Consider the following 15,396-nt stretch of genomic DNA (forward strand, 5'->3'; position numbering starts at 1 on the left):
CTGTGAAGATCGCTGTGAAGATTTCAGCATGGAATAAACCTACAGTGTATTACTTGTTCCAAAAACATTGTTGTCTTAATAAGCAGGGTATACTCGCTTCTGTTTTTCTTTCTTGAATTTCACCAGGCATTGTTGTAATTACATTTTTTTTTTCATTGTGCTTGACATTGTTCCAAGTGCAACCACACAGATGTTGCAATTTAGGCTGGGGGTAGACAGCCCTGGTCCTCAAGTACCAGGTTCCTGCGGATCTTAGAGGCACATTTTAATTAGCATCTGAGTAAGACCTGGAAAACACGGTTAATCTAACATTTTATCCACTTAATAGATTCTATTAAGTCATCCAGGTTGGAGATTGTCTAAAAAACAGAAACAAACACAGCACTCAAGAATTATGCTTGCCTTTCCCTGCATAGGCAGGTATAATTGCATAAAGCTTTGTTTGTTTCTTTGACCAAGGCCTTGAATAGAATATGTTTTAATGATGTGTGGCTTGCCAATATCACTAACAGATAGGGAAGATAAACAGGGAGCCTGGAGCAAAGGAAACGAGTTAATGTTCTGAAAATATTCAACCAGAAACCTCCTGTATTTATCTACCTTCTAGCTCACCTGCAGCTAGGCACCTAACACAACACCCATTGTTCCAAAGTTTTGGAACTTTCTATAACAGGTACCACAAAGATTATATGCATAATTTATAATAATAAATATATATATAATATAATAATATTTATTATAATAAATCCTCACTATAATAATTGGATCCTTATTTATTCCTCACTACTGTTCATGTTTTTATTGTCACTAATACAATATATTTAGCTAAAACCACTGTGAACACATCTTCATTTGCAAAAACCGACCTGGTTAGACAAATTGTATGTCTGTGATATTATACCAAGAAAACAGATGAATATGACAAGACATTTTAATTGTAACACTTTTTGTTCTTATAACTGATTCGTAAAATTTCAAGTTAGATTACAGGTTTAAAAACTGTTAATATTAACACATATACATTTATTCTGCAAACATCTTTAATAATTGTCTTAATCTTAGAAAACAAATTATTGTATACATGCATTCCAAATATGCTTGTACCAACAGTTTACCTGCTTGCCCTGCAGAAAGATTAGTGGCTGATTACAGAGTTAACAGATACTAAAGCTTCCAAACTCCTACAGAGCATATGAAACCTAAGGGGAACCAATTCCACCGCAGAAAATGAAATCAGAATAACAATTTTCACCAGGGACTGTGTGAATGTAGCACCAGCTATGTTGTGTCCTAATTAAGTCACTATAAAATCGATTTCCAACTATGACTCTAGCAAGGGATTGATCGTCAAAACAAAACCTTCTCTTTGTTTTGACAATAGAAACTCTTCTTTAAGCAAAGAGTTCACTGTAGGCTGTCTGTATAATTCTAGGCACGGTATGTTGCATTTTCCTGTTTGCCCATAATGTAAAGTAAGTTAAAGGGAAATGTATATACTGTTTGTCTTTTGTCTTACATTCTGTGTATAAAACAGGTGCTTGCTAATGTCAGTGGAAAGGAGAATTAATGTTAGCTAATTACAGTATGAATAAAAGAATTAGCCACTAAAAATGTTTCCAAGCATAATGTTTATTTTTTCATGACCTTCAGAATAAAGGGGAGCTGTGCAGTTAAACATCAATGTTATGCCAGTATTTATCTAGCTTAATTGGGAGCAAGGAAGCAAAAAGGAAATAAGCCAGCTGATTCAGTCTTTGTGTGGAATGGTTGAAAATGGAAATACTGGAGTGCTATCTGAAAGGTTTCCTGCTGGCATTTAGGAATTAGTAAAGACAAGGTTGAGGGTTTGTATTGATTAATATGGACTGAAGAACATTTTTTTTCCACTGAAAGCATATGGCATGAAATGTTAAAAGCTTCAAGGGTCAAATGGTAAATTATATAAAAATATGAAATCACTATACGATTATAAAAATGGTTGAAATGTGTAAGAGGTTAAGGTAGAGAATCAGAGGTTTAGTTTTGCATGATCATGGAAAGAAGGAAACCTTCAAGCATACCAAGTTAAAGATTAAATTTGTGCATTTAGAAAATACAGTTAGTTGACTTACCTGTCTCAATTAGAACATTAAAAAAGTTTAGTAATGAGAGCAGGCTTTTTGGCCTAGGTTACCAAAAGCTACCCTTTTTAGATGAAGAAATGTTTTTGGTTTTGGTTTTAAATGCACTTCCAAGTGGCATCTGCCTGTGTCCTCTGGGTAGTGTTGCAGTGTTTATCCTGAAGAAATCCACTTAGTAGACTTCTTATCATGTTTCTTTGTAATCTTCACTGTTCAAGACTAAAAAGGTTCAGTTTCTTTGGCTTGTCATGTCATGGCCTTGAATGTATTTGGTTCTGGGAGCGTTAGTTACAACTTTTACCTATACATGCTATATTCTGTAGTATATTATGGAGGTGGACTTGGTTGTATACAAATTTAGCTATATGCAACAGTTCTCTCCAATGATGAGACCCTATTGTAATTTAGCGCATTAGTCATTTTCTTTGTTTTGTCTGGAATTTTCTTCTATTCTTTTTGTTATTGTAGGACTGAAAGAAGTAATTTATTTTAACCTTAATTGAACCATGCCTTTCAATTGCTCTCTTGGCTTTTCTAATATCCTTTTCTATGCTTGTAATTTCTTATACTCCTTTTCTTTAACCTGGTCATTTCTTTTCCTTTTTTTCCTAAGTGATTTGTTGAACCATATGGCATACTATGTTTTAGCTTTTGAATCATTCACTTTATGGATAAATGTGTTCTCTTGATTCAAGCAAAATTAGTTTCAATCTGTTTAAACTTTGTCCATCGATATTCACTGATTTCATATTTCATATATTTGTTCCAATTTTATTTCTCTTAAATTGTCTCTTTCTTTCAAATTATCAGTTTCAAAATATATTTTAAAGAATATCATACTATGATCAATGTTCCCTAACTAATCTCTTTTTGGTTAAGTAATTAAGATACTTCTCAACTTATCTACCTACTGATCTGTACAATGTAGCTTGTAATATTCTTTAAGAAAATCAGGAATAATACAGAAACATACACATTCATTTTCTTACTTTACTGGGAGATGGTTTTGTGAGCAGCATGAAATAAGATTACAAATCCTGGCCAAATCATTCAAAATTTCACTATTTATGCACACATGCATTTAGAAAAATAAATAATACAGACAGCAGATTTTAGTTTCATGTCATTTTGATAAATTTATCATTTATGACTAACTGTGCTATATAATGTTTTATGACACAGATATGTTAAGTCAGCACACTCTCACTTTCTGGTTTAAGCCATCACTGATAACCCACAATCTGGGAGATTATGAATCATGACACCTCACTAAACCAGATGGGGATGATGGTGATGGTTGTGCAGATGTGTTAAATCACTACAGAACTATAGCCACAGTTATTGATAGCAACTTGACTGCACAGCACTACAGTGATCAAGTCCTGTGACTTCACTTCCTGTGGGCTCCTATGAAAGATATCCAGTGGTGGTTACACACACTACTAACACCTAACTACTATAACTAATCTGTTTTTGAACTAATGTTCAGTAACTTGTCAGTGCAATTAAGGCAAAAAAGTGAATAAGTCATCAGTGAGACATTTCTTCTGATGCTTGATATATTCACAAGACAATTTTTAAAATATTTTTAGTAAGGGATTTGATTATCGCAACAGAATAAGTTTAAGCTTTGCATGTCTCATTCCATTACTATTAATAGAATTACTCCCTGTATAGTATAAAAAGCAAAGGTCTACCAAAAAAATCTTCTCATACCCTCAGAAAATGGCATGTATTTGATGGAGAAAATTCAACAGGATCCCTGTATCTGCTGATTTCAATCATATTCTCAGTCAACTTTTTTCACTTCACTTGAGCAACGTCTTTTACAAAATCTTCCACGCCTGCTGAGTGGGATCAGATCAATCTGTTGCTGGTTTTCATCATTTTCTTTCACTTTGAAAAGAGAATCACAGTCACAGCAGTTAGTATTCCTGTCTTGGAGACCTGTCTTCTGTATGGCGTTCACATGGTCTCCCTAATATCAGGTAGGTTTTTTCCAAGTGCTCAGCTTCCAAAGGCATTTTGGGTTATTTTGGGGTGCAAGGACTGTGCACCCACCATCAACCTTCCTCAAACTTTAAGGAAGTAAGACCTGTGGAATCTAAATGTTTACGTGAATAAAAGACAAGATAAATAAAACCTTTAGAGATCATATACATAATTCTAGTAGCATGCCTATAAATCCAGAATTCTTCATCTGGCTCATGACAATTTTTTTTTTACATTTGTACAGAACTGCAACTGAATATCCTTCCTAGTGGAACTGGAAGTCATGTTTTTCTAGCTAGCGAAAGTGAACCACTTCAAGACCTGGCCTAAGAAAGAAGCTGCTGTTTTTAGAGACTGCCTCCTCTAAATAACTGACTCTCTGAACACAAATTGAGAGTTAATTATAAAGACTGTGTTCAACAGCTTCCCGTCTGTATGCCAATATACACCTAAATGGCATTCTCCTACAGAAGTACAAAGTAAGCAGTAAAACATAAATGGAGACACTCTCAAACTTTATTTAACTATGACAATTTGTAAATACACATACACATTATAAAGTTACAATTCTGAAGTTCTAATAACACATTTAATTCAACATCTTACAGTACTGGCTCCTGAATGTCATTTTACTATTTGTATGCAAGGAATATAATAATATTTGTGCGTTACATTTACAATTTACATTCCTTACAAACTGCACTTATTCACAGCATATCACTGTTGCCGTTTACCCTACATCACTGTTTACACAAGAAGTGTGTACATTAAAACACTTTGAAAGAATAATTTGAAATAAGTTATCAATTATACAGCTTTTAAATGAGGTCTAAGAATGGGCTTGTGTTTTATTACTTTTCATTGGTCATGCTGTTGACAGACTTGGGTTAAATTATTAGGCTGTGTTTCTCATTATTAAATTTGCAAATCAACAGATAATTAAAAGTTTTACAATTTTAGATTAGGTTGTGTGTTGTAGCATTATAAATCATGCACACCTGTATGTTTACATAACAACTTTTTTAACTGCTTCTTCAATTTTAATGTTTTTTCTAACCGGTTGTTGAAGTCTTCAACACTTTATGATTAGAAACACACAAAGGGCTGCAAGAGAGTATTAGGCTAATTCATGAAAGAGTCTTTTCTTGATTTCAAAGGAACAGACAAAGTAAAACATCAAGCACTGTGCTGTCATCTCAATTCTAAAACGTGGATCCAAAATAAATCTGCCACTGCTGAAAATTGTTCTCTATGGTCAGAAAGTAAATCAGATACCAAGATTTTAAGATTATTTTCCAGAAACCAAATCACAAAAAAGAGAACAAGCTAGAATATTCTTTTTCGAATGATAACTGTTCAGACATTCATATTGTTTTGTATTTTCTTGGGTACAAGAAGATTGCAGATTGTTGCAAACTATATTTGTATTAAAATTTTAATAATTTCTACACAGGAAGTAAAACCATCCTAATACGTCTCACTATATAAAGAGGAGAATTAATTATACCACATTATATAAATGATTTATAATTCATGTTAATGCTGCATAATGCTGTCTAGCAGTTATAAAACGTTTTTTTGTAAACTGTATGCCAAAACAATTTAAGATTTCTGCATCTACTGCCTTCCAGATACGTAAAAGTTTGATTTTACCATAATCGTGATTTCATCTGCAAGTGCATATAAGCTTACAACTTACATTTTGCAAGCCACCTTCTCTGGTTTAAAAGAAGGCATGGCAATGCAGGCTATAAACAAAACAGCTGAAAAATCAGTTCTACACTGTTAGGTTTAAGTTGAAATAAACACAAATAGCTGTCCAACTTAACCATGCCTCTGCAAGAGTAAGACATTCAATTTAATACAAAAGTAAACTAGAAGAGGTAATACTACAAGCCATATCTTGCAAATAAACCCTGTATAATTAGTTATTGATATTTTTCAACAACAGCATGTGGTATACACATATTAATCTTTTATGGTACTGTTAGATTCTCATACCTGTAGTTATTTCTCTTCGCCATTTAAGAGCAGGAAAAATATTAACAGATTGTAGGAAAGATGTGCGTGTAACCTAAGAAGTCAAGAAAAAAGGAAAAGGACTCCTTGCAGTGCAGTGTATTTTAGAACAACAGGACATTGTCTTTGGATCACCAAGATGTGTTTTCAAATGCTGAAGCTCTCCCCACATCCACAGGTGCCTTTGATATTTGGGTTATTAAAAACAAACTCGCTTGACAATTTGTCTTCAACATAGTCCATTTCTGTTCCTAGAAGAGTAAGCTGGGCCTTTTTCTCAATGAAAACCCTAACGCCTGTAAGAAAAAAAAAAGATAAAATGTTTTCAGATTTTGTTTCAGATGTACCAGATTCTGCTGAGTCAGTTTCCATGTATAAAACCAATTAGTCACATCTACTAGAGGAAAATCAATTTTTTTCCACTCTGCTTCTAATTGCAATGACATCCAAGACTGTAGACTGACCTGAAGGAAAATGCCATGACTATGTAGAAGGCCTTTATCCTACAATGCGTGAGTCCTTTTTATCGTTCACAATCGAAAATGCATTAATTTCCTACAATGAAACTAGCTACAGGCAGTAGACAAAAAAATCAAAACACTATCATTAAAGGACTTAATAGGGCATTCGGCCACCATGATCGGCCAGTTCAGCAGGTATGTGGATGCAGCAAAATGGAAAATGGCATTTGGCTGAGCGATAGTCACTTCATTACAGCAAGAAAAACTGCTACTGAATGTTATTTTTCCCTATGTCATGTATTCTGCAAGACAAAAGAATTCAATAAAAGGTTGGAAATCCTGTAATTTACAGTCAGTGAATTACGGGACAGCACATCCTGTAATGCCGTGACTGACTGCAGGCCAGTCTAAACACTGCGCTGCTATGTTAGCTCAATAAAGGGTAAAATCGCACAAGACCCTCTCCTCCTCCTCTTTTGAACAACTTCCCGTAACACCTCTGCGGAGTTCTCAGTGGACAGTTTTTGACAGCTGATCATACCCCACTGAAATCTGTACCTTGCGTTTAGAATTAATGAAGGCATATCATGACCCTTGAGTATTCACTTCCCAGTATCTTTTGTAATTTGCTAATGACAGCACCTTAGACATTGCTGCTCATGAAACATGACAGCAATTGGGTTGCCTTGGACTCCTTTTGCAGTTATTTACATGTCCCACGTTTACCTAGGCATTTCCATTTTTTGTTCACTTCTGACTTAATGCTTTAGCAATATATTTTACATAATCAATATGATTTGTGTACTGCAGATGGTATATGGTAGTTACTGCATATAACTGTTGTATAAAACCAGATTATCTGAAAGACTTACAGCAGCAGTAGAGCTTGAGGGATTTTTCTGGTTTAGTTTTGATTTGGAATTATAACTATGAAATATTACTAAAAGACAAATACCAAGGTAATTATAAGAATGTACTCTGTTGTCAATGTATTACATTTTACAATTAAATGCCAGTAAGGTCTTGAAAACAATAGCACACATTTTGTTTTCTTTATGAAAGTTTAAAGTGAAAATGTACATAGGTAAGCTACTTTTAACTTGATCTAATGATTCTCCCACTCAAATCAGTATCTGTGATCAATTATATTTCACCATTCAATCATGTGATGGCTTCATTAGAGTACTGTACAGAATCACTGTTTACATTGAGGATCTTTTTCCACTAACCTAAGTATCAAATGTACCTCAGTCAGAAACAAAACACAACAACAAAGATGTTTAGCTTAGAAACCTTCCATTTCATACTTGTCCTCTCTTTATAGCATTTCAAATCACATTAATATTCATAAAACATACTGTTGTATCTTTATTTCAACCAGCTGTAAAAGTTATTAGCCAATTCATAGTCATGGCACATGGAAACGAAGTTGTCAAAATGTGATGAATATATGTATGTTTTTCTAATGAAAACTGATGTTACACTGTGGTAGCAAAGTAAAAACTTTTGTTTAAAGAGTTTAATTATACATTACTAACAGAAATCTGCTGATGAATATACCAATTAAGGTACTTATGAGTACACTCATAATGTTATAGAGAATCCTCAGCACACTACAGAGCATCAAAACAGGAAACAAATTCTCAATCAATAATACTCATATTACAAGTGTCATTGAAATATAAATAAGCTTACCATCCTGAAGTACTTCTTCATCTGCTTTTCCCTTTTCCTTTGTGTAATCCAACATATATGAAAGTCCATTACATCCTCGAGTTCGTACACCTACTCTTAGCCCAACCTATTTCAGGGCAAAAGGAAAACTTTTCATGTTGCTGCCTGCAAACATTTTTCAATATAGTTGCATTAATTATCCTTAATCTAGAGTGTGATTACTGCACTCAAGTGGCATGAGAAACAACAGAAGTAACCCTATGAGAACCTGCCCTTCTAAATTCCCCTTTCAGATCTCACTGTAAATGAGCACCATCAAATAAACCAAAAGAACTTATCAATATGTAGGCCTCTGCATTGTTTATGTCAGTCTTAAAATTCCACTGACCTTTTCCTGAATACTCTACTCTTTTAACTAGGAATCATTCTCAGATATATTTGTATCAGAATTTAAGCACAAATCAAAGATCTTTTCCATAATGAATGTCATTTTAGAGAGGATAAATAATAACCGGTCCCTGGTAGAGGGTATGCTTTGATCAGAATGAGTGTCCAAACCATCAACTGGTGGAGTAAGAATACATTAAGAATAGGAAAAACAAAAACTACTTCACTCATTTTCATTTAAAGTACAGATGCAGCCATTCAAAATGGGTGAGGTATTTCGCGGCATACCGCGGTGGGCGTGTCACAGTATCACGCAGTATCACGCGGTGTCACGCGGTGTCACGCGGTGTCACGTGTGTCACGTGACTAACTATCCGGCGTCGCCTTGTAAAACCGCCAGGGGGAGCTTAACCTCTCATGTACAGCATTTGAGCCTTTAATTTTGAACTGTGTATTACAGCATGTTAATCATCAGTCATTAAAATGTTGGTATATATTATGAAAGCAAGATTGCTCAGTTGGACAGAAGTACACAACCTACCTTCATCAGAAATATTTATGCATCAAATCCTTTACTGAAGATATTACTAATAGTATTGATAATGGATGACTTTGGACAAGCTGTATACTCAAAGTATAATTTCTTTAGCACATTTGTACAAGCACTTGGAATCTGTCCAAGCCATACTTTGTCAGGCATTTTGTTTTACTTCAACGGGGCATAAAAACTTCCTTGCTTTTAACAGGGCGTTTCATAATTTCTAGCTACGAAAATGATTTAAAATGCGACACCTATCATTCAACTAGAGCTTAAAATATCACAAGGAAAAATACACACCGGTATTCCATTTCTCCCTAAACATTGTAAGCTTCGAAGTCTTTAACTAACGTGATACCGGAGTCAACAAGCATACTTTTAGAATTTGATTAAAAGGGAATATAATATGGAATCGCGTATCTAAAGAATTTAATAACGGTATGATTATATCCGTGTACTGCGGCAGGACTGTGTAAGGCTGTTTCGCCTACCTGATCATGCGAGCTGTCTTGTAGCCTACTGGTCTAGGTGCGTGACTACCAGCTGGCAGGTTGTGTGTTCGAATCCAGCTGGTGCTGGACTTTTCATTTTTATTTATTTATTTTTTAATCGCGTAACATAAACATATTACCGTATGCAAACTGTACTGTATACAGTATGTATATGTATATTTAATGTCTTAACTGTGCCCGTTTAATTGAATTTAAAACAAATATTTAACACGAACATTAAGCTGTTTACATGTTCCGCCTGAGAACAGTCACCCGTTGCTACCCAACGCAGAATGGTGATTGGCTGACACCATCTGACACCCCTCTGATTGGAGAAAAAAGACGTGCTGGTGTGCTATACCAGGAAGAGGATTTCTTTCAATTCTAAACGTGTATTTTAAAAGTTTAAGAAGTAAAAACCTTACAGCGTACACAGATTTCTAAACTGATCAGGATCGTTATCTTTGTCTCATGCATAATAATGTTCACCGCTCTGTCCAGCAAATTAATAATAAACTTTATTTTATATAGCTTTTTAAACGAATAAGTAATTAGATTGCTCATAAACCTAATCACTTGCTTTTTCTTTTTATTTAGGCTCAGATTTCAACTATAGATCGTATTATTAATAACCATAATAACAACCAACCAACAAAAACAACCATTTTTATATCCACACGGATATAATCATACCGTTATTAAATTCTTTAGATACGCGATTCCATATTATATTCCCTTTTAATCAAATTCTAAAAGTATGCTTGTTGACTCCGGTATCACGTTAGTTAAAGACTTCGAAGCTTACAATGTTTAGGGAGAAATGGAATACTGGTGCGTATTTTTTTCTTTAAAGTACCAAGACCAGCCATATACTGTATGTTTACGTTCCAAAATTAATATCGTTTATGGCCTTCACACGCGTTAAAGTATGCTCCTATTCTTTTTATGCTCAGCTACTAAGATTTCCCTTCAGTGGTAAAATTCAATATCTACAACGGGCACAGTAAAGACGTTTACAGTACAGTAAGTCTTTCTACGACAGACCAACGGACCACGAGTGCCCCTGTCGGTCAACCAATCACGCACCGCGGTATCGCGTGTCATCATACCTGCGGTATCTGTACTGCGGTGTCTGTACCGCGCACTTTGAATGGCTGCATCTGTACCTTTTGAAAGACTGAAGCCCATGTCTCTTAATTAAAAAATCTCTCAACAATTTGGCAAAACTAATCAATATCAAGGCAGCAACCACCATACTTCCATTCCATTAATTTTCTTACCACTATATCCAATACAGGGTCACTGGGGAACTGAAGACGTTCCCTGGCAAGTAACAGGTATAAGGCATGACACACCCTGGATAGGACACCAGTCCATCAGAGGGCAGACAGACACAAAGACATTGAGGCCAATTTTCCCAAAAGCCAATTAAACTACCAGTATGCTTTTGGGCAGTGGTAGGAAACCCATGTGAGCAGTGGCAGAACATACAGACGAGACAGAGATAGGACCCCAAGTCCTCCATGCTTTAAATCTAGATAATTGATTAATTGGATTGAAGACCTCTATACTATGTTTAGTGCTATGCTTATTTTCCATAATTAGATGGTAAATTTAGCATTCCAAAGATTAATCAAATTAATTAAAAGAGCACAGGTTAATGAAAATCAGCAATATTCTAAATTAATGTTTAAGCCATATTGTATATTTAGTTATATGGTTATAGTAAGATCTTATGATAGCCATCGTCTGTATCTTTACTAGCCTAATACAACACTATTAAGTCAGTGTTTGGTAACTTTGCTTTTTTCTGGTCAAGGGAAAGTGTTTCGATGAGATATTACTATTTTTTTATTTAATGACAATTCTAGGATCACATTTAAGAAACAAACTTTTACGACTCTTACCATACTTCTCTCAATCTGCTGTACACTAGACCTGAAAAGGTCTGAAACTGAATGTAATTAGCATAGCAATAACAATTCAAATATAATCTGTGTGGTGGAAACTAACTGAAATTAGAATACAGCTAGGAATGATGGTGGGATTGTAGTGTATTTAGCTAGTATGCAATTCACACTTACTATGCAAGTAAATGGAATTGAATCATACTGTCACAGGAACATCTAACACATACACACAGCTTTAACACACCGAACCTTGGTCCGGCAGTTCTCCCTGAGATTCAACATAAAAGGATAAAGGGTCTAGTGTATATGTAGAAGCTGCACAAACAATAATTGTGGTACTTACATAGTCTGGCTTATTCTGAAGAAGTTGTTTTATTTTGTTAACAGCAGCAGGAGTCTACGGCAAAAGGAGGAAGAAAAATATCAATTTATTTAGGATTCAGATAAAAACAAAATGAAAAGCTTTCATCTTTTCACTTCTTTTCTGAAAGCAGTTTTCATTGCTTTTCTGACAGATGTCTTCAACTTCAATTAACTTTTAAGCAATAATTTCCAACGGATTAGAACATTTATATCCTGTAAATGTCACTGCATATTAATAATACCCCAAAACATCTCTCCCCAGAATTGGTCCTCTCAATGCAAACCTATGAATGACAAAAGATACTTTCAACTACTCTAAGTAGGAGAGCATAGTTATAATCCCTTCCCCTTTCATGTAAAGAAAACACTATGACACAATGAAACACTATATACTGCATTAACCTAAAATGACTAATCTTTAAAAAAAACGTTTGGGATGACATCTCAAATGTTAATTTTTAAGCTGCATCATCTGCTTACCATGACTATTCATAATAACATACAGCACATTGAAACTGTTTTTCGAAAATGAGGATCAGAAGTTTATCCTTCTCGGGTACAATTGTAACACAAAAAACAATTCAGACTTGCAATTAAATTGGATTGTAGGGTTTTAGGCAATACAAGGAAAGGAATATTTTTAGAAAAACATCCCTCCACTGACAAAACAGAAAACATAGATGTAAGCATGATGCAAAAATCATAAGCAGCAAATACATGCCGAAATGTGATTGAACACAGTGGCCAGAAAAATAAATGAATGCTTAAAAAAGCTAAACAAATTGGAACACTGCTGGAAGAATGAAGAAATAAGACACCCACAGGAAAATAAATTGGGTCAACACTGGATAAAGCAAACTCTTAAACTGATCGTAAGAGTGAAGATTAAAGCAAAATTAATCCCCTAATGAAGTATGCGGAGAAACAGGAAGAGAAAGATCTGTGAAGAGACCCTTGGGAGGCTTTGATCCAGTAGTGGATTAAAAAGGACTGATTCCCCATGACAACAATAACAATGAGAAATACACGGAGGTCACTCAGTGAATGTCAGAAAATACATCTATACGGCCTACTTTCTGCAAAAAGGGACATACAACATTAGCTCTGATAAAAAACAAGGTCACCTTTACCATTACTACTACATGTGCTCTGAGTCAAATGCATTGATATGTTTAGAAACTACTAGCAATACTTCTATCTAGAACACTTTCCCAAATTAACAAAAGGAGATTGAAACACAGGTGCAAACTGCCATGTTTCTGTTATTTTGGACAGAATTTATACCAGTACATATTTGACCTTTAAGTCACCACGAAAAAGCAAGAAGCTTTGATATTTATGCATTGACCCCACAATGCTCACCGAAGCTTCACGAGTGAGCAAAAAAGAAGATGTACCATGGATGAACATGGGCTGGGAGATGAAAATGACTGAAATAAATGGCAATTTGGGGAACCAGATAGGATAAGTGTCCTGCACTAGGAAAAACACTAAAAATCTTTAATTTGCAGTACATAGTGTACACTATTGTGCAAGTTTTGGCAACATAAGGTGAGAGACAAGTCTAATTGGAATTATGGCAAAATACTGAATTATTAATTTACATTATGTAAAATGTATTGACAACACTGTTTGGGTTAAATACTGTAAATTAGAATGGCATATGTTTAGCAATAATATTATTTATGGTACCTGAAAGTTTCAGGTTGTTGCACAAAGCTAAGGTATGCTTATACATGATCTGACAACTGGAATCAATTTCCTGTCGTTAAACTCTGTTTCTTTTTATTTTTTTAAATACCTAGACATTATTATTATTATTATTATTATTATTATTATTATTATTATTATTATTATTAACCTGCTGGTGGACTGGAAACATTTTTAATTCACTACACACTAAAGTGTTACATGTTAAATAATTGCTTTTATTTATTAAATAAATTGGTACCACTGATTGTGAGGCAAGGCCAAAGTTGTGCGACAGAATGCCATAAGTCAACGTAGTTATTACTGTTGGCATGGGAGGGCATTTGGTTCTTAATAAAATATCATCTGTTTCCTAACCACTTCATCCAATATAGTACGACGGAGGAGCCACAGCCTGTCCTGGCTAACAATGGGTGCAAGTCAGGATACATCCTGGATGTGACACCAGTCCATCTCAGGGAACATAGAGACACAAACACACACTCCACCAGGGCCAGTTTTCCCAGAACCCAATTAACCTTCAAGTGGGTCTTTGGACTGTGGGAGGAAACCCACGCAGACACGAGGAAAACTTTAAAAACTCCAAGCAGATAGCACCACAGGAATTGAACCAAGACCCCAACCACTGTGCCACCCAGTAAACTAACAATATAAAAAAAATCCTATTTTGCAGTTTCTTAAGTTTAAGACATTTAAGATTTCATTAAATATAGACGGTTTTGCTCATTCCTTTCTCAGTCATATAAAATTCACATAATCACAATTTCCAAACTGCACCAATCGATAAATACTGTAAATCGATAACACTCCCTCACATTGCTAATTCGATGTGTTGTCAAGGCCTCGGTTAATACTCCACCAATGACACACTGACATCCACAAATTCAGTGAAAGTTTAGTTTGTTCAACAGCCAAACAGCCTTACCACGACAACTATCGCTCCTGCCACGAACAGGGTGGGGTACTCTTCTGATTAAAAAGCCACAAAAAAACGTACTGAGGGTAGTTTTAGGGTTGGTAGGAATTAACCACATTTGACCCTTTTCTGAAAACAAAAGGCATTTCTTTATAGAAGTATTGTTGTTATTTGGATTACTTAAATTATATTCCCAGTAAAACCACGATTAATTTTATGATTCAAACAGTGGTATTTATAACAACACTAGCCAGGTCACTACTGAGAAGTTAACTTTGGTGTCCTGCATATGATGTTAAATAATCGCCCCATAATTACCCTATACCGTAGCCAGTGGGTGCGTACGTACAAGCGACGTCAATATTTTCGTCTCAAGACAATTAGCAAAAGATTTGTTTTACTTAGTACTAGTGATAATAAACACTCACCAGAGTTAATGCAGCCCTTGTGGGGAGCAATTTCCTTTTGCTGACAGCTCTCACTGTAGCCCTTACTATGGAGGCGGACATCTTTTCTCACACAGCAGTGCCCGAGCAAAGCATAAACACTGCGAGAACCCAAACACGCTTGCAGTCCGGAACAGCCCACTACCTTAACAAGCTGCTGCGCCATAGGAGAATGTCGTCACAGGCAAGCGTCCTGGCCAATTGGCGTCTCGCTTACTGACTAGTCAACTGAGAGGGACGTGAGAAAGTCAGTTACGAAACGTAAATAAACATTATTAAAGAATTTGTCTTTTAAATACTGTTAAAACTCGGATGGAGTGGTGGTTTTAAAGACTTGGTTGGAATCTGTCAATCCTCGTCGGCGTCGAT

At 35.2% G+C, this 15,396-nt stretch overlaps 1 protein-coding gene across 1 annotated transcript; it reads right to left on the reverse strand.

Moving 5' to 3' along the window:
• Positions 1–6,215: 6,215 nt before the first annotated feature.
• On the reverse strand, positions 6,216–15,171 carry isca1 (iron-sulfur cluster assembly 1). Its single transcript, XM_088630213.1, has 4 exons — positions 15,010–15,171; positions 11,936–11,989; positions 8,288–8,393; positions 6,216–6,427 (listed from the first exon to the last, which is right to left on the reverse strand). The coding sequence occupies exons 1-4, from the start codon at positions 15,088–15,090 to the stop codon at positions 6,279–6,281; spliced, it is 390 nt and encodes a 129-aa protein (XP_088486339.1). The 5' UTR covers positions 15,091–15,171; the 3' UTR covers positions 6,216–6,278.
• Between the last annotated feature and the right edge of the window lie 225 nt (positions 15,172–15,396).

Source organism: Lepisosteus platostomus, chromosome 4, assembly GCF_059453375.1.
Source record: "Lepisosteus platostomus isolate fLepPlt1 chromosome 4, fLepPlt1.hap1, whole genome shotgun sequence".
NCBI lineage: Eukaryota > Metazoa > Chordata > Actinopteri > Semionotiformes > Lepisosteidae > Lepisosteus > Lepisosteus platostomus.